Genomic DNA, 19,763 nt, shown 5'->3' with positions numbered 1-19,763 from the left:
CTGTCCTTGGTAGGAGGGCTTGGCTGCAACTGGGAGTCTGGTCCACTCTCTGCCGTCTCTTTGGTGCTTCTGGGCCTCACCTGGAAGCAGTAAGGGGAGAGGATGGAGCATCGAGGACTGGAACTTGGCCTCAGTGACCATTCTTGAGAACGAGTACAGCCTTCTCCGTGCAAAAACAATATACAACCGAGTACTGTGTGTGGCCCAAGCCCCAGCCAGGGTGTCTTCCTCCTCAGAAAGTCCCCTGAGAGATCATTTTGTGGGGGATTTCATTTCTGATCATTGACAGCTCCCAAGAGCTCAGAGCACTTCTTTAACGTGTTTATAGAAAAGCTGAAGCATGTGCTCTTCCTGTCACTGAGCACGACAAGGCCGGTCACAGCTGATTAGATAGTAATTCCCAGTCCTCCCATCCACCCCATCCTCACGCCACACATCAGCCTAGCACAGCGGTGTCACCTCTCATAGTGAGGCCGTGTCCTAGCAGAAACAGCCAGGCTTACATACCTGGTCTCTTCTGCGCAGACCCGAATGCTGTTTCAGTTCCTTCCGGAGGCTGGATGCCCGAGCAGCTACTGAAAAATTCAACCAGGACCTGGGCTTCCGCATGCTGAACTGCGGAAGGACCGACCTCATCAGCCAGGCAATCGAAGCCCTGGGCCCCGACGGGGTGAACACCATGGACGACCAGGTGCGTTCCGAGTGCTCCGCCAGCCAGGCTCAGGACCAGAGTCCGCAGTGATGAGCGACTGCAGGAGCGGGTGGTTCAGTCTGTTCTGTCCCAGACCTGAGACCAACCCACTCAGCTGTGTTTCTAAGAAGTGGGTTACTCCCGAATCATACTCTGCCATCTACGCAGATGGCCAATTCAGAGACTTCCCAGGCACCCCTTGGAAATCGTTTGTAACGGGCATTCGGCTTCCCCTCACTGGAAGGCTGGAGGCTGTCCTGGATGATGCAGGACTGGGAGAACATCCAGAGAAATCAGCTTGATAGCAAGCTGGGGATAATGATCACTGAGCGTTGTATTAGGGCATCCTGTGTGCCACAATCCAGTAGAAATCCTTGCCTTCATGAGTTAACATGCTAGAGGAGGAGACAGATACTAAGAAACACAAAGACACGAAATGCAGAGTATGTTAGTGAAAAGTGCCGCTGCATTAAATGAAGCCAGAAAAGGGGACAAGAAGTGTTGGAGGTGATGGAGGAATTTTAGGCAGACTTTAACTGGAGTTTTTTGACCTGCTTTCTTTTTTGTTTTTGCTGTGAATAGCTGGCATTTATGCAGCACTTCCTGTGTTCCAGGCACTGTTCTAAGCACTTTGCACAGATTAACTCATTTAATCTTGACCACAGCCCTGTTATGTAGGAATCATCCCCATTTTATAGATAGGGAGACTGAGGTACAGAGCTCACACAATTAATGAGGAGCAAAGCTGGGATTAGAAGAACCCAAGCAGTCCAACCCCAGGCCCTTCCCTGCCTGTGGGAGATGCAATTTTTATTTGATGCAGTTGCATGAGCTTCCCCAGGGTAGTTTGGAGTTGTAGTTTGGAAGTCCACACGGAAGCTTGGGGGAAGTTAAATGGCAGCTGAGAGGTCACATAGAGGTCACGTAGCACTCTCAGATGAGATGGTGACACGGTAGAGGCTGTGATGAGGTGCCTGGTGAACCCAAGCCAGAGTGGACTTTGGCAAGTCAGGCAGGAGCAGTCAAAGAAGGAATCTTCCTGAATCATGCTGGAGGGAGGGGCTGGGGGATGGATGCAGTGGAGAGGAGTGGGGGAAGGCATCCCAGGGAAGGGAGATGCTGGGAGCCAGAGCATCGGGGCGGGACAGTCAGGCATGTGCTGGGACAGGAAACCACGAGGCTGAGGGAGCTGCTGCAGGAGGGCTCTGGGAGGTGACAGGCTGGGGGTCGTATCTCCCCAAGGTGCCTCTGTCAATGCGGGCTCTGGGACTTCCAGCCTGGGGGAGACTTCTTCTTCCTCCAGCAGCAGGGTGGGGAAGCCCATGGACACCAGCCTCAGATGGGCCTGGAGTTCAGTCCTCCCATCATAGCTGTGGCAGCTCAGACAAGCTGCTTTACCCCTGGAGCCTGTCTCCTCACCTCCAACTTGTGGGATAACAGAGCCTGCCCCCTAGACTTCTGCATCACACCTAGTAAATGCTCCGTAAAGGTGCCTCCATGTTTATTGGTGTCAATAGGATGATTATCCTTGAAATCTGTCCCTCAGTGTCTCTTGATTTAACCTCTTGAGGGGGAGGGACCAACATGCAAAAAAAGTAGTTTCTCCTTACAAGGTGCATCGACTGGCTTACAGTCTGAATCACATACAGACGTGTGGAGAAAAAAGAAGTCAAGCTTGTGCCAAGGGGAATAAAACAAAGTCAAGTTCTCACTCAGTGGCTTTTCTCTCAATGCTCCAGTCCTGTTTGTTCCCTCAGCCTCGGTGTTTGTAGAATGATCTGTGGGGTAGACAGACCTCTCAGCCATGATTAATCTTGGGCCATTTCTTTATCTCTGGGTGCTAGGCAAGGATTTATGAGGTAGGGAGATCTTGTCTACACACAAATAACCTAATAAATAACATCGCGGGACTCCAGACAAACGCTTGCCAGCATCCAGCTGTGGAATAACGCTTTCCACTGTGGCCTTTGCTGTTACTGGCCACAGAGAAGATTCCTGGCGAGGGGGCAGCTCTGTTAACCGCCCACCTAAATTCGAGTAGGGATTGGGCCTCAGCTTTCAGAAAAGCTCAGAACTGCTCACAGCACAAGACGTTCATGTCAACCTCTCCACCCTGTGTGAGATGCCTTGGGGAGAAGAGCTTCTCGGCTCATGCAGGCCTGGGTTCCGTCTGAGTTCATCCTCTTACATACTGTGTGACTGTGGGGCAAGTCAGTCCCCTTCTCTGCTCCTCATCTGTGAAGCGAGGATAATAGCAGAACCTCCCCAATAGGGATGGTATGGTCATTAAATGAGATGATGCATGTAAACCACTTCACACGGTGATTTACCAGCCCAGGGCCTGGGGTAGATTTGGATGTGTCAGTGTAGCAAGGTAGCCGTGATGGTGGTGTTGTATTATTTTAATTAGTTCATCCTTAGTTAGCTGGGCCAAGCACTTTATACATAGTAACTCATACTCTTTACAACAACTCAGTGAGGTAGATACTGTTGTTATTCCCATTTTTAAGATAAAGAAACTGAGGCTCAAAGGAGTACAAGTAACTTGTACAAAGTTTACATCAGGGGTTGCCTTTGTACTGGAGTCTGGCTGTAAGGCCTGTGACCTTTGCCCCTCTGGTGACCTGTAGTGTTCATGGAAATGTCCCCTACTCATCCTTCAGGTGTCATATGTCCCCTGAGCCTGGAGGGGGCAGGCCCAGCCCCTTCTGTCCAGCACAAGACCCAAGATTGTTCCAGATGAGCAGCTGGCCAAGCAGGAGACCTCTCTCTGGTTTCCAGGGCAGACACCTATGGAACATATGTCCTCATGTTCTATTTCCAGACAGTTTAGCATCTGCGTTTGCTTCACTTAGGGTATGACGCCGCTGATGTATGCCTGTGCTGCTGGGGATGAAGCCATGGTCCAGATGTTGATTGATGCTGGAGCCAACTTGGACATCCAGGTGAGAAAGCCCCAAAGGGCCGCACCAGGCCCCCAACCCAGTGAGAGAACACCCCAAGGTCTTCATCATCCATGCTGGATGTGATGATTTGGACAACAGAGTAGATATGTCTCAGAGGACTGGAAATATAAGATACACCGAGATCATAGTTAGCAAAGACGGTTTTTTCTCAAGATTCAGGCTTTCTGCCAGAGAAGTGAGCTCAGAGGGGAGTCCACTGGAGAGAAAGGCCATGATTCTGTTACTGTAGCCCCTTTCCCCTTTTATCAAATTAGTCCCCAGCCATCCCTACCATCTCAGGACACTTCTTGCTCTACTTCCCTCCAAGGCATAACGTGTTCCCTTGCTGCCATCTGTCTGCCCAGGGCAGACATCACTAATTGAACGAACATCCCTTTGAGCCTTGTCCACAAGGTACTCCAGGCAGACATTGCCAATAGAATGTAGAAAGCACTTGAGTTGACCCCTAGCCACCATCCCTGCAGGGCTCCCCCTTAGCTCAGGCCCCTGGGTCACCTGCCCAGGAATGTCACTCACCTTGGAAACACTGATCCCTTGTGGCATTTTCCCAGGTTCCAAGCAACTCTCCCAGGCACCCTTCCATCCACCCTGATAGCCGGCACTGGACCTCACTGACATTTGCTGTGCTGCACGGACATATCTCTGTGGTCCAGGTGAGCTCCTGCCAGGTGTGCCGTGTGCCCCCAGCTTGCGAGATGGGCTGAACCCCAAGCATAGCCCCAGCCTCACATGTGTTGAATGGGATCAGAGACACCAGAGGTACTGGTTTAGGCCAGCTCACTGGGTCAGCAGGACAGAGACCCAACTGGTCTGCCCCAAGGAGCAGGCTCTAGTGAGCAGGCTCTAATGTGAGATTTTAGGGAACAAGATTCAGGCCCAAACAATACCAAGCCTGCCTGGCCTCCCTGCATCTGTGGGTGAGTCCTGGGGTGTTGCTAGAATCTGGAATCAGTGCAGATGTGCTCCGTTTCTTTCCTCCAACCATCCTTCCAACCCTTAACTGTTCTTACTCTCATGAATTCTATGGCTTATACTGTGCTGTCCTTCTGGTTCTGCCCCTCCCCGTTAGCAGCCATAGTCTCTCAGCATCTCAGCTCCTGAGAGAAGACGCAGATTGGCAATGCTCGCCTGTCAGCCAAGTCACACCGTGCCCACCTTGGCCCCGGTAGCTGTGGCTGGCTGAAGGTCGGGCCAGGCCTGGAAGTGGAAGCCGTGGACGGGGCATGGCAACACTGCCACTTGGCTCCCAGACTCCTTCACTCCTCAGGCCTGCAGGGTTCCAGCACTCCTTCCTGGGAGTTCGCGTGACACCCTTGCCATCTGCTGGATTGCGGGTCCCTCGAGGGCAGGGGTCATGTCGGCCTGTTCATTGCTGTCCACACAGCCCTGGCCTATACGAGAGATTCTGTAGCCGGTGGTCAGCTGGTTGGCTGCCACATCCTGCCTGCTTTTTGGTGACTGTCCTCCTGAGACCTTGAGCAGAGTTTCACCCTGGCCCAGACTGGCCTGCAGGGCTGTGGCCTGGGCTTGTCTGGACTGGTGCCCAGTTTCACCCTGTCGGGCAGGTCTCTGTCTTCCTCCGCTGCTTTGGGGCTCTGGCTCAGACAGCACTGCTGCAGCTGCTGTCTGACTGATGAGAGCCTTCCGCCAACAGCCACCCCCACACCCACATTGTGGGGAGACTGAAAGGTCAGCCTGGACCCTTCGCACCTGGTCCCAGGTGAGGGGTGGGTAGGATTGCCCTAATTGGTCAAGCACAGTTTCTGAGGAAGCTCAGTCTCTGGAAACCTGGGAGGTTGGAAAGGCGGCTCCCTCCAGAGCAGCCAGTCAGGAAAGGTGAGATGGACTGAAGTTACCTGTCGGTGGTGCTGATACCACCCCCGCCCAAGGCAAAGCCAGCTGGCCCAGTGGGAACTGCTTGGTATCTGTTAGCCCTGCTCCGTCTGTGCCCTGCAAGGCCTGCCCTTGCCAGAACTGGGAGAGGCCACCTGGTGTCCCAGACAGCCAGATTCTTCTCCAGCCCTGCACTGCCCAGCCTTGGGCAGCTCATGGAACCTCTTTGAAGGGAACCCTAGAAGCCACTGGTTACTGAACCCCTATGGAGAATTGAGCACCTCTTCACTTAATCCCCAACAATGTTGCAGGGCAGGCCTCTCTCCCATTTTCTAGATGAGGAAGACAGAGGATTGGGGAGTTGAGATACCTCCCCCAGCTCACCCACTTGCTGGTGGCCAGCATTGCCACTCAGCTCTGACCCTATTGGCTCTGCCTTTCCCACAACCTCTGCTGTGTCAAGAGCCTCAGATTCCCCTGGTTGATTGGAGGGTGTTCCCTTCTATTCTTGGGCTTCCCGGATGGTGCTAGTGGTAAAGAACCTGGCTGCCAATGCAGGAGACATAAAAGATGTGGGTTCAATCCTTGGGTCAGGAAGATCCCCTGGAGGAGGGTGTGGCAACCTACTCCAGTATTCTTGCCTGAAGAATCCCATGGACAGAGGAGCCTGGTACGCTATGGTCCATGGCGTCACAAAGAATCAGACATAACTGAAGCGACTTAGCACACGTGCACCTTCTATTCTGGTCATCTCAGTGAGTTCTTAGGAAGATCACTGCAGCCAGTTTATAGGAAACTATTTGAAAGGGGAAGAGAGCTCAGAGGTCCCTAGAGCTCAGGGGCTTGGTCCAAGACCGCAAAAAGCAGAGGGGACGATTCTGAACACTTAGAGCCATGAAGGTAACCAGGAGTTCTACCATTCTGGATGCCCAAGGAAGATGGTTCTTGGTCACATGCCAGGAGGAAACTAAAGGTCCCTCCCCAAAGCCTCCCCTGCACATGGCCCAGACACTCCCCTCCATGCTCAAGGGCCCTTCTTGTGCCTTGGCAGTTGCTGTTGGATGCTGGCGCCCATGTGGAGGGCTCGGCGGTGAACGGCGGCGAGGACAGCTATGCGGAGACGCCCCTGCAGCTGGCCTCTGCGGCTGGTAGGTGCACCACAGCCCTGCCCAGCCAGGGTCCCTGACTGCCCTGCGGTTCCACCTGCCCCTCCTCACGGTGTCACCCTGCCTGGCTGAGCTGCACATAGAGACCCTCAAGGCAAGCCTTGAAACCCCTGCTTCAGGGTGCCGGGGGCTGCCCCTCAGTCCATTGTCAGTGTTTCTACAGTGCTCAGTGCCCAGGCAGGCCCAGCAGAGGGGCAGCGACGTGGGTAGTGGAAGCATTCCTGGCCCATCTCTTCTTTCAGGGAACTACGAACTGGTCAGCTTGCTGCTTAGCCGGGGCGCTGACCCCCTCCTCAGCATGCTTGAAGCCAACGGCATGGCCTCCTCCCTCCATGAGGATATGAACTGCTTCAGCCACTCGGCTGCCCATGGCCACAGGTACCCACCCGGGGCTTCCTGCCCCCTGTTCTGTGGGGCATGAAGCAGGCTCTCAGGAGCAGAAGAGCTAGGGCTGGAGATCTTTCCAGAGATGGAGGGAGGGGTGGATAGAGGGTAGCTGCCTGCACACCAGCCAGAAAGAAGATACAGGTCTTCAGGCAGCATGGGGGCCCCAGAGGGTGGAGGCCCGGAGACATGGAATGGTGGGTGCCCAGGGCAGGCCCTCCCATTCCCCCAGAAGACCCTCTGCTTGCAGCCAGCCAGGGCTGCCCCAGGACCCCATCCCTTCCTGTGCCTGGGCTCCTTCTCCATTGCCTGCCACAACCTGGAGCGCTAGGGGCTTCCACCCAGACTTTAGCTCCACCATGAAGATGCTCCTGGTGGCTCTGCTAGAAATCACGTCCTGCTCCAGGAGCAGATGGTGGACCTTGCTTTTTAGGGGCCAGGCCTTCCTTGGGGTGTGACAGGGCAAAGGTGAGACCAGAGTTAGGCTGCTCTGGGGTTAAAGGGCGACAGGGAAGAGGTGAGTAGAAGACAAAGATGGACTCCCTTGAGGGTCCTGGGTCATCCTGCTGTTGCTCTGTCAGCTCAGTGAGTTAACGGAGTACCTAGTCTGGCACAGCCTGGCCTCCATCACAAGGTGGGGAAGGGGTGGAGGAGGGGCAGGCAGGTCTTCAGGGAGACGGCTCCACCCCCAAGTGGCCTGGGGGCCTGCCCATGAGACAGTCATCTGGAGCCCCAGGCCACAGGATGCGACAGAAGAGCCTGGGGCTGGAGCCCTGGGTCTGATTCTGCATCCCGCTTGGTGTGATGTTGAGCAAGATGTAGTCATCACCCATGAATACCGAGGTTCCTCTCTCAGGGAGGGTTAAATGCACTGGTACATGGTAACATCAGGATTGCTGGGAGAAACATCAATAACCTCAGATATGCAGATAATACCACTCTCAAGGCAGAAAGTGAAGAAGAACTAAAGAACCTCTTGATGAAGGTGAAAGAGGAGAGTGAAAAAGCTGGCTTAAAACTCAGCATTCAGAAAACTAAGACCATGGCATCCGGTCCCATCACTTCATGGCAAATAGATGGGGAAACAATGGAATAGTAACAGACTTTATTTTGGGGGGCTCCAAAATCACTGCAGATGGTTACTGCAGCCATGAAATTAAAAGACGCTTGCTCCTTAGAAGAAAAGTTATGACCAACCTGGACAGCATATTAAAAAGCAGAGACATTACTTTGCCAGCAAAGGTCCATCTAGTCAAAGCTATGGTTTTTCCAGTAGTCATGTATGGATGTGAGAGTTGGACTATAAAGAAAGCTGAGCGTAGAAGAGTTGATGCTGTTGAACTGTGGTGTTGGAGAAGACTCTTGAGAGTTCCTTGGACTGCAAGGAGATCAAATCCGTCAATCCTAAAGGAAATCAGTCCTGAATATTCATTGAAAGGACTGATGCCCAAACTGAAGCTCCCAATACTTTGGTCACCTGAGGCAAAGAGCCGACTCATTGGAAAAAAGACCCTGATGCTGGGAAAGATAGAAGTCCGGAGGAGAAGGGGATGACAGAGGACAAGATGGTTAGATGGCATCACCGACTCAATGGACATGAATTTGAGCAAGCTCCTGGAGGTGGCGAGGGAAGGACAGGGAAGCTTGGTGTGCTGCAGTCCATGGGGTCGCAAAGAGTTGGACACAACTGAGCAACTGAACAACAACGTGGGAATATGCACGTTGGCTGCTATTAGGCCGATTGTTGTGTATCAGGCTCTGCATGTGATGTCACGTGAGCCTCACATTAACTGGGAGAGGATGATACTGAATCCTGATGCTACAGTGACAGAGCCTGCTTGGCCCCAGAGCTCATGACTTCTCAGCAGTACCCGGATGGCAGAAGGGAGAGGTCTTCTGCACCTTTCTCTGACTCACCCGGAGGCCCAGCCTGCCTGGGAAGGGAAGACCATGAGCCCTTTGTGCCCACAGATGCCCCGTAGTTGGCCCATCTGGGCCACAGGGCGCTGGAAGGCAGCTCGGCGAGCATCATCTATGGCGGGAGCCTCGGACATCACTCTCCTTCATCCCTTTCCCTGCAGGAACGTCCTGAGGAAGCTCCTGACGCAGCCACAGCAGGCCAAAGCGGATGTGCTGTCCCTGGAGGAGATCCTGGCTGAGGGCGTGGAAGAGAGCGATGCGTCCAGCCAGGGCAGCGGCAGCGAGGGGCCTGTGCGACTGAGCCGGACGCGCACCAAGGCCCTCCAGGAGGCCATGTACTACAGTGCGGAGCACGGCTACGTGGACATCACCATGGAGCTGAGGGCGCTGGGTGAGGCCACGTGGAGTGCGTGTACACACACACACACACACAGACACACACACACAGACACAGACACACACACACACAGACACACACACACACAGACACACACACAGACACACACACAGACACACAGACACACACACACACAGACACACAGACACACACACACAGACACACACACACACAGACACACACACACACACAGACACACACACACAGACACACACAGACACAGACACACACACACAGATACACATACACACACACACACAGACACACACACACACAGACACACACACACAGACACACACACACAGACACAGACACACACACACACACAGACACACACACACACACACACACAGACACACACACACACAGGGGCAGACAGGCCAGGAGGCAGCGGAGTGCCGGGTGGGGCTCAGTCCTCTCAAACCAGGACAGGTGGTGCCCTGAGCCTCAGACAGTCCTCCGTGGGGACATATCTCAAAAGCCTCAGCCCAGCCCTGTGTCCTCAGGGCCCCCAGCTTCCCTGGTCGAGGCCGGGGATGTGTGGGAGTGTCTAGAGCACCAAGGGTCCACATTGCTAGTCAATGAGATGCTCTGCAGTCCGTCAGCCCACCTCCCCACCTCCTTGGCCTGCAAGCCTGCAGACTTCTCCTTTCCTCCCAGGCAGCTGGTCAGACAGACAGACAGACAGACCTGGAGGAGATCCCAGCCCTGCTATGTTCCCTAGTGCTCCTCCCCTGTGAATGTGAGGTTGTCACACACAGCACAGGGCCCGGTGCCCGCTAACCGTGGGAGCTCAGTGCATGATGACAGCATCGCTCCTCTCCTGCGGGGCCACGACACAGGATCACCCCGCGCTGGGCCAAGGGAGCGGGAGCCACACGGCCCTCTGGTGGCAGGCCAGCCTCAGTGCTCTTCTCCATGAAATAGGAATATCACTCCTGCACACAGTCAGTAAACCAGGGATGCCGATGCTACCTGTGACACCATGTCCCCAGGGAATGCCATCGGTCCTTTTTAAATCCACAGTGAGGCTGGGGAGTAGGAAGCAATCTCTAATTATCGGAAACATCGCTAGTTTTTGTCATGACCTTTACAGAGTAGTTTGGGATTACTCTGCGGCCCCAGTGACACACTCCGGGGAGCTGGTGAACAGTGATTACGTGGCACTGCATGTGCACAAACACTCCAGGCAGCCAGGCGCTGGGAAAAGCCCTCGGCGACAGAGCAGGGGTCATTTCAGGCTTCTAGACAGGCATGGGGTCCTGCTGTCCCCAAGCGCCCTGCCTATCCTCCGGGCGTTCGAGTCTCCGGGGCCACCCCTCCTAATTATAACGGTTCCTCCCCAGTAGGTAGTTCTAGGGCCCGGCAAGCCAGTGGGGCAAATGTGGGTGCTGGGCCTGCACTTGAAGGCTCCCAGGCTGAGCTGTAGATTTTCAGAGCTCAGGCTCCCTGCACTTGGCCTGAAGCCATCCCTCCACCTCATCTGATGGGAACTTGGAGACCCTTTTATGTCTCAGGGAGGCCCGTCAGGGTGAACGAACGCTTTCCTTACTGGCTGCACTGAGCCGGGGAGAGGGGGTGCCCCCAGTTGGGCAGGCATCAGGCGCATTGGCCTGCCGGAAAGGGGGGCTGTCATGAGGTGGGCTCAGTGGTCCCTTTGGGGAACGCTCTGCCCAGGGGGTGACTGCCCTGCCCCTTCCTGGCCCAGGCGTCCCCTGGAAGCTGCACATCTGGATCGAGTCTCTGAGGACGTCCTTCTCCCAGTCTCGGTACTCGGTGGTGCAGAGCCTCCTGCGGGATTTCAGCTCCATCAAGGAAGAGGAGTACAACGAGGAGCTGGTGACCGAGGGCTTGCCGCTCATGTTCGACATCCTCAAGACCAGCAAGGTGAGACAGCCCTGGAGGCCCCGACAGATCACAGGACAGACCACGAGACGGACCAGGAGACTGATACACACGCAGACAGACATAGGGACACCCCCCTCACAGGGACGGAAGGACACAGGCACCCCGCAGGTGGACGTCCAGCCCTCACCTGGACCCCCGTTGCCTGACTGCAGAGGCCAGGGGTCTGTCTGGGCCGGAGCCTGGCCAAGAAAGCGATCTGGGGAGTCGGTGTGGAAGGACCGGGCCTCCCTCGCCAGACCAGATCCAGGGGGAATGAAGGGCAGCGCTGCACCGATCCTGGCCTGAGGGACTTTTGAAGCTGGCTGGGCGTACCTGGAGCTATAAACACACAGCCACCAGATGGGGGTCGAGCTGACGCCCCTCCCTGCCTCTCCCCCCACAGAACGACTCGGTCACGCAGCAGCTAGCGGCCATCTTCATGCACTGCTACGGCAGCAGCCCCATCCCCCGCATCCCCGAGCTCCACAAGACGCTGCCAGCCAGGCTCGGTGAGGCCTCCCTGCCTCCTCTCCTGTCTCCCGCCCTCTCATCTCTGTCCTGCTTCCCCTTCCCAAGTGCATGGGAGGTGGGCGCCTCCATCATCCCCTTCTCCCCACCCCCCCCCGACAGATCCTCACTTTCTGAACAACAAGGAGATGTCAGATGTGACCTTCCTCGTGGAAGGAAAGCTGTTTTATGCACACAAAGTCCTGCTGGTGACGGCTTCTAACAGGTAGGCAGCCCAGATAACAAAATCTCTGCCCCCCACCCCCTGCCCCCGGGAGAGGTGGGGGGCAGCTTCATTTAGATATGAGGTGACGGGCAGGCTGGAGAAGAGCTTCTGCCCCCAAGAGGGTGGTCACAGAGCAGGGGACCCACCCACCCACCCCACAGGGGGCAGGGGGACAGTCACGAGGGGACCCAGAGTTCTCCAAGAGGAGCTGGTCATTGTTCTGGTCAAGCCATTGCTTTTGATGATTAGAAAACATGAATGTTCTAGCATGAAGGTCAGTTTTCCAGCCACAGGTGTCATGGTCACTAAGCTAGAGGGCAGCTGGGACAGATCGGGGCTCAGCCCAGCCGTCTGTCAGCCCAGGACAATGTAAAACGCCACTTGCCCAGAATTCTTTTGCAAGCACAGCAGTGATTTTTAAAATGCTTCTGTCCCCTGGTGACCAATCAGGCAATGGATGGGGCCTTTGCCACGTGGCAGTGGAATAAAAGTCATGTTCAAGCCCCTCCTTGTCTCATCTCCTTGGCTCCAGGTTCAAGACGCTGATGACCAATAAATCAGAGCAAGATGGTGACAGCAGTAAAACCATCGAGATCGGCGACATGAAGTACCACATTTTCCAGGTGTGTGTACCTCAGCGCTGCAGGCTTTTCTAGGGGTGCCCCTCCCCCCCGGGACCCTGACCCTGTCTGGTCCATCTGGTGTGGTCAGCTGTGAGTCGGTCATAATCTTCCCCTTCATCCGTAATACCTTCTATGTTTTGCTGACTTGGTGGTCAGGTTGGAGCAGCTAGGCTTTTCCCAGCCAAGGTAGACTTTCTGTTGTGAGTTTGCAGCTTCAGAGTCTGTCTCATGGGCCCTGAGCTCTAACCACTGGGCAAGGGGTCTGGGCAGCCTGATGGGCATGTAAGGACAGGCACACACCACACATGCAGCCTGTGAGCCCTTGTCCTGAGTGAGCTCCCAGCGCACAGACTGCCTGAGCACTTGTTGGGAATGCAGAGCCTCAGGCCCCACTCCAGGCCCCCTGACAATTTAACAAGACCCCAGGTGGGTGGAGGGTGACATGCACGTGAACCGGTGTAGGCCCTTCACCCTTCCCCGGCATCAGACCCTGGCCATGCAGGCCAAGCAGAAAGAGCCACGGTGAGCCCATCCTGGTTGTGCGAGATGAAGGTCAGGACTTTCAGTCTCTAAGCTTCAGAAAACGTCAGAGGTTGCGTGATGGAAGCTCCACAGGCTGGCCACCAGGAGTGGCAGGCGAGGTCTGGAAGGGACTGGCTGGGGTCTAAGCTGAGCCCCGGTGGGGAGCTCCTTTCTAGAAAGTGGTTTTCAAGCTGTAGGGGTAACCCTTAGGGGCTGAGACAGAGGCCAAGAGGCAGCTGGTATGTGAGCCCAGGACCTGGCCTTGCCCAGGACAGGCTTATGACCTAATAGGAGAGATCACAGCCTCACAGAAGCGTGAGGAACCCACCATCTAAAAGGACTTAGTCCCTGTCCCTTGTTCCCTGTAGTCATCTCTTTAGTACTTAGTCACTTATGGATACCATGGAGACAGCAGTAAATAGGATAGGGACCCTGCCCTCCAGGAGACAGGATTATGAAAGAATGTGACACTGGGAGTGGTGGGGGAGGCCCTGGCAGTGCAGGAAAGGGCACCGAAGCTGTGGAGGAGCAAGTTTCCTGGCGACCAGGGTAGTCAGCCAGGCAGGTATCGGGAGCTCCAGGTAGACGGAGCAATGCATGCAGAGACCACGACCACCAGAGACCACAACCTGTTCAGGAAACGCTCTCTGGCCAAGTCCTGGCAGCCATTCAGAAGAACATCCAGAAATGAGGCTGAGGCTGCCCCCGAGAAGCCACCGCATGAAGGGCTTGAGCTTTAACCCAAGGATAGTTAGAAGCTACTATGAGACCACCACCATCACTGACACTTAGCCAGGCATGGTTCTAAGTGCATTTATCAGTTAAGCGTCACAGCACAGTCCAGGGAGGTGCACATAAGTTACTATCCCCCCTTGGTCCATGAGGTGTCGCAGGCACAGAGAAGTTCAATAACTTGTCCAAGGTCACACAGCTGGGAGGTGATAGAGCCAGGATTCAATCTTAGGATGTGTGGAATGATCCAGTTTGCGTGACCTCGCGCACTCTGGAGGGTGAGGGAAGGACTTGAGAGGGGCAGGACTGCAGCCAGGGGACCAGGTGAGCGGCTGAGGAATAATCCAGCTGAGTGATCATGGCGACCCGGTAGAGGCAGCAGGATAAAGGGATGTGGATGAGGGGAGAGTGGGGGACTTGGCATCAACTGATGACAGGGGTTGGAGGAGGCCCAGGGTCGGGCATAGGGTATCTTCCCTCACCTCTTCCCATCCCTTGAGCCAAACTCCATGGGGAGGGGAGCAACTCTAGCAAGTTGCTTGGCTAAGAAGCCCAAAGTCCAGGTGAGTTAGAGCGTGAGATGGGGTCACGACCCAACACAGGAGGTGGGTCTGAGAAGGGCAGCAGGGATTGGGCAGGAGCTGGGGGTAAGGGCACACATGTGACAAGGGTGACCCCTGCCATCGAGGCTGCATTTGCTCAGCAGGGGATGACGCCCGTGTTAGGAGAGGCTGGGTAGCCCTTGATGACTTCTCAGGGTTGTCACAGGGGTAAACAGAGACAACAGGTCTAACCTCAGGGCACATGTGGGCCTGGGGCATGTTAGCCACTGGCCTGGCCCTGTGGGTTCTCTGGGAACAAAGCTCCGCCATCCTGCAAGTGGGGTAGGCGGCTGAAGCCATCAGTCCAGGGCCAAGGCCTCCTAAAAAAGCCTAAGTTTCAGAGCAGCTCCCAGACATCTCATTGCCTCTCACAACACAAAGACAACTTGAGATCATTGTTTTCTAGAACAGGAAACAGAGGCCCAAGGAGATCTAAGCAGTGCTATCTCTAATAGAAAGATAATGCTGGGCATATAGGTTATGTAAAATTGCCTAATAGATGAAGGAAAAAGTAAAAAGAAACAGGTGAAATTAATTTTATTCTTCTTTAACTTAATGTAGCCAAAATAGTATCATTTCCACATATAAAAATTTAATGAAATGTTTTTTTTATACTAAGTGTTTGAAATGCAGTTTTGACATAACACGTATTAATTCAGAGCAGCCATGTTTCAAATTCTCAAAAGTCACAGGTGGCCAGTGGCTATCGATTAGACATCACAGGTGTAGACTCTTGCCAGGGTCACTGCCGACTAAACCTGGGCCTTTGGGGGATAGCCCTGCCATTCTGATGTGGCTCTTGGCCCCAGTCCTGTCCCTGCAGTATCAGGGCCTCCCTGTGGTCATGCTCCTGGTGGCCCACTCCAGGCAGAAGGAAGCGAGGCCATCCCCGCAGCTGGTCCTGCCTGGGGCCTCACTGGGAGCAGTCCTTTGCCCGCTCCAGCCCTGCAGGCTGCCTGCTTTGGGAGGCAGGTAACGCACGTCCTGCCCGGGGGGTGCTGGGCTATGGGAAATTAATGTCCACAGCTGCCTGACAGCAGCCCAGTTCCCCCAGCGAGGCTCCAAGAGGGTGATTCTGGTCCCACTTCTGTGGGCTCATCTGCATTCAGATGCCTCAGGGAGATCCACGTGCCATGAGAGCTGGGCCTGGCCCTGACTAGCTAGGCAGAAGTCCTCTTCTAGGCCAGGAAGATGAGATGTAAGCTGTCGCCTTTCTCCCTGGGCCCCTTCCCACCTCGGGCTGCCCTGAGGCTAACATCTAAGAATTAATCCCTGGAGATGGGAGCCGCCTCACTCCCAGTCCTAGGGAAGGGTGAGGGGCGTCTGCCCTGATCATCTGGGACTGCCCTGCACCCACTCAGCTCCCAGTGTGGGGGATGGTGGAGGAAGCCCACCCGAGGCACACACTGCCTGGAGTAATGGGACACAGGTACATCTGTGTAACTGTAAGATCTCCACCTGAGCTCCAGCAGGGGCTGCGCAAGACCTCTGGGGGCCCACGCTCCTCTGAGGGGAAGGGGCGGGCTGATGCCTCCTGGACAGGCCTCGGGCATGGACGCGGCTGGCAAGCCCTCTTCCATCCCCCCACCCACCCCAGTTTGGGCTCCTTTCCTCTAGACCCTCTGGTGCCTCTTCCAGCCTGGGGGCCAGTCCTAACAGAGCCCAACTGTGCCGGCTGGAGCCATGTTTACTTATACCCTTGCCAGCTCCTTGCTGGGGCCGTTTCTTCAGCCAACCAGGGAGAATCATTTTTCTTTTTCCAGCTGGAAACTCCCCAGTCTCTAGCGTGATGGCAGAGCTTGTCAGTCAGACCTCAGCAGAACTAAACATAGCCCCCTTCCCAGGCCACCTCATGTGGTGTCGCAGGGCCTCTGCTCTCAAGAACCCCGAGGGGCCCACGCTGGTCGGCAGGGTGACCTCTGGGCCAGGTCCCGGGCCCCAGCGCTGCACTGGCTTCCAGGGGGGCAGTTGGGATCTGGCTAGCACCGACGGGGAGGTCAGGAGTCGGGATTCTGAGGGTGGACGTCACCCCCTCAGAGCTCCATGTTTAGAATTTTGGCAAGAGGAGAAAATGAGTTGTGAGGTGCCTGGTGTGCTGGAAGGAGGGGGAGGGGTCAGCCTCGTCAGCCTCCCTCCCTGGCCTCAGTTTCCCGAGCCATGACGAGTATCTGCCCTCCTGGGCTCACAGGGCTGTTGTGAGGACTGAGGCAAAGCCACTCTGTGGAAGGAAGCTTGCCATACGCATTCCAGGGGGAGCACAAAAATGCCTGATGAGAGTTGAGGGGTGTGCCGATGTCAGCACACAGAGGCCAGGGGGTGGGCATCTAAGGGCACAGACCAGCCGGGAGTGCCTGGAGCAGCACTTGGGGGTGGGGGGCACTCCAGGGGCGCTGGGTGAGGACATTGGTGCTGTGGGTCCACCTGGCGCTCACATGGGGCCTTTTTCCTGCAGATGATGATGCAGTATCTGTACTACGGAGGAACAGAATCCATGGACATCCCCACTGGTGACATCCTGGAGGTGAGGACCTGGCCCGTCTGCTTGGGCTAGGGGAGAGCCCCTGAGCCCATCCACCATGCCTGTGCCCTGCCTGAGACATCTGCCAGGTCTCACCCACCCTACTCTCAGAAACACAGCCTTGGAGACATGAGGAGGGAAGGAAGGGGGCCTCTGCAAGGACCCCCTGCTTCCCTGCATGTCCTCAGTCTTCTGAGCACGTGGGAAATGGTGCGCCTGTGGAACCCAGCCTCCCAGGCGACTCCTCAGGGTTAGAAAGGGCCACTTGGGAGGATCAGAAGGCAGCAGGTGCCCCCCGCCCCCTGCCCACCTACCAGGTTACTGCTTAGAGAACATACCCACTGCTGCCCACGTGCCTGGCTAGAAGGTCGTGCAGATGAGCAGGCAGCTCATAGTTGAGGGCCTCCTGACGTGATAAATTCCAAGCAGTGTCTGTCACCTATCAGATAACTCCCGAGGTGTCCTAGCAAATATCTAGATGGCCTGGAGTAGAAATAAATCAAGGCCATCGGACTTAACTGGCAGGTGGGCAGGGAGGGTCCTGGGGGTGAGGAGGGCACACAGCACAAAGGGGCTCTCTGTTCTGTGATACCAGGGCTAAGGGCCTGGCCCCGCTCACCCATGGCCTCTTTTCCTCCCGCCAGTTGCTGTCAGCTGCGAGCCTGTTCCAGCTGGACGCCCTGCAGCGGCACTGTGAGATCCTGTGCTCCCAGACCCTGAGCGTGGAGAGCGCCGTAAACACCTACAAGTATGCCAAGGTGAGGGCGCCCACTGCAGCCCCTGCCCCCCATCACTCACCCTGCTGTGCCCTGGCAGCTTTGAAGGGCAGTGTCACCCCCTCTGTGGCCTGAGGTGAGGTAATGGCTGCCCAGTGGGGCGGCACAGCAGCTGGGGAGCCGAGTTCTGAGCTGGGTGGACCCCAGGTCCCGTGCCAGCTGTGCTGCAATGGGCAGTGAGACCTGGGGCGGCAAAGGGCTGAAACCCTCCGAGTCTACTCGAGTCTCTCCCCAGCTTGGCCCTCCTTAGTCTTCCTCCTCGCAGCAGATGCCACGGTCACCTCCCACACCCGAAATGCATCAGCCACCCCTCCCCTTCCCTCTACCTCCACTCTCCCTGCTCTTGGACGATCGCATTGGCCTGGCCTCCAACACTTCCTAGCTTTCGCCCTGCAGTCCACAAGGCTCTTTGAAAAGTGTGAAGACCCCGCCACTCCCCTACTGAAACTCTTCAAAGGTTTCCCACTGCAAACTAAAGACCCAGCCCTTATCTGTCACCCCTTACGAGGCCCTCAGGACCCTCTCACATCTCCCCTTCCGATGCCTCCCTCTCCCTTCACCCGGCCCCCATCTCTCTCATCTCCACCCCAGGACTCCTGCAGTCCTCCAGTAAGTCTCCTCCCCCAGGTGCCCCCAAGTCACACACCTCTCTGCCCCTTCGCCCGCTCTCACTGCCTCAGAGCACTGACTGCTGTCCGTGGCCACCTGGCCTGGTTGGTTCCTTGGCTTCTCTTGGCTCCCTGATCTGGAACATCAGTTCTCAGTGAGCACCCCAGACCTGGGCCTCGGGGCCTGCGCCAGGTGCCCAGCCCAGAGAGAGGGCGCTCAGTGTTCGGTGAGCATTTTACCACATGAACACTTGTGTGCTGGGCCTTATGCTGCACATCCCACCGTGGACAGCCCCTGCCCTTAGGGAGGGAGCTTCCAATCCCGTGGGGATGATGACTGCCCCTCAGCAAGCCATCAACAGCAGGACCCAGGCCGAGAACAAGATGCCAGGATGCTCCTGGTGGCACAGCTGGGATTTGAACCCACATCAGTCTAACCCGAGGAGATGCTCATGGAAGGAATTCAGATGAGGAATTCAGTTGCCCTAAAATGCAGAGATAGGGCCTGCCTGCCTCCCTGGGTCTGGGGCTTGAAGCTGGACTTCTGCCCGTGAGTACACTTTGGGGGCAGTTTCAGGTGGCGCTGTGCTGAAGCTGTGGGTCTCACCCCTCTCCCTGCCCCCACAGATCCACAACGCCCCCGAACTGGCCCTGTTCTGCGAGGGCTTCTTCCTCAAGCACATGAAGGCCCTGCTGGAGCGGGACTCCTTCCGGCAGCTCATCTACGGCCGCAGCAGCAAAGTGCAGGGCCTGGACCCGCTGCAGGACCTGCAGAGCGCCCTGGCCGAGCGCGTGCACTCGCTCTACGTCACCTCTCGGGTGTGAGCTGGGGGGGCGGCGGGCTCTGTCACTAGGCCTCCCGGCGGGTAAGGAAGGCTGCGAGCTTCCTGGGGGTGTCTGGGTCAGCACATAGCCAGGACCAGTGGACACGCTGGGGCCCTGCTGGGCTGAGACGGGTTACCGGCACTCTTGGAGCCAGACTTGGGCAGGCCCAGAGCCTAACCATTTGTTCAACCAGTGATGAGCCAAGGGCAGGTGTGGCCACAAGCGGCCCTTCCCCACACCTGCCGCTTGCTTGGACTGGAGGGCTGCCATGCACTCACCCTCGTGTGCCCCTCCTGGAGGCCCGCACCGATCCCGCTCTGCTCGGCACAGCTGCTGGTCGTGCCCTCCAGGCTCTAACCAGCCCACCCTCGGGGCCTCGGGCAGCTCAGTCTGTCCTTCATGGGGCTCCTGGGGGGTGTGGGCATCCTTATGAATGTAGAGAATGTATGTTCTATCTGGGCCCCGGGCCATTTCAGTCAGAAGCTGGTGTTTTCCCTCAGTGTCATGTCCGACAAACCTGAACTTAAGGCTGTGCCTTTGAAAGACGTGATGTGGCCTCCAGGGAGCCTGAGGATCCTGC

At 56.2% G+C, this 19,763-nt stretch overlaps 1 protein-coding gene across 1 annotated transcript in view; it reads left to right on the top strand.

Moving 5' to 3' along the window:
• Window positions 1-19,245, top strand: part of ABTB2 (ankyrin repeat and BTB domain containing 2) — a 184,573-nt gene extending 165,328 nt beyond the window's left edge. Inside the window, exons 6-18 of the mRNA XM_081541669.1 lie at window positions 526-691; window positions 3,547-3,636; window positions 4,209-4,310; window positions 6,542-6,638; window positions 6,899-7,034; window positions 9,122-9,351; window positions 11,066-11,244; window positions 11,648-11,753; window positions 11,875-11,977; window positions 12,510-12,600; window positions 16,909-16,977; window positions 17,619-17,732; window positions 18,986-19,245. Coding sequence (XP_081397795.1) covers window positions 526-691; window positions 3,547-3,636; window positions 4,209-4,310; window positions 6,542-6,638; window positions 6,899-7,034; window positions 9,122-9,351; window positions 11,066-11,244; window positions 11,648-11,753; window positions 11,875-11,977; window positions 12,510-12,600; window positions 16,909-16,977; window positions 17,619-17,732; window positions 18,986-19,183 — 1,681 coding nt within the window. The 3' untranslated portion in view covers window positions 19,184-19,245. The remainder of the gene's footprint in view (window positions 1-525; window positions 692-3,546; window positions 3,637-4,208; window positions 4,311-6,541; window positions 6,639-6,898; window positions 7,035-9,121; window positions 9,352-11,065; window positions 11,245-11,647; window positions 11,754-11,874; window positions 11,978-12,509; window positions 12,601-16,908; window positions 16,978-17,618; window positions 17,733-18,985) is intronic.
• Window positions 19,246-19,763: the final 518 nt, after the last annotated feature.

This window comes from Giraffa tippelskirchi, chromosome 11 (genome assembly GCF_054371585.1).
Source record: "Giraffa tippelskirchi isolate mGirTip1 chromosome 11, T2T-mGirTip1v1.2.pri, whole genome shotgun sequence".
Classification (NCBI taxonomy): Eukaryota; Metazoa; Chordata; class Mammalia; order Artiodactyla; family Giraffidae; genus Giraffa; species Giraffa tippelskirchi.
The sequence above is the reverse complement of the archived record's forward strand: the minus strand, read 5'-3'. Positions and strand labels throughout refer to the sequence as shown.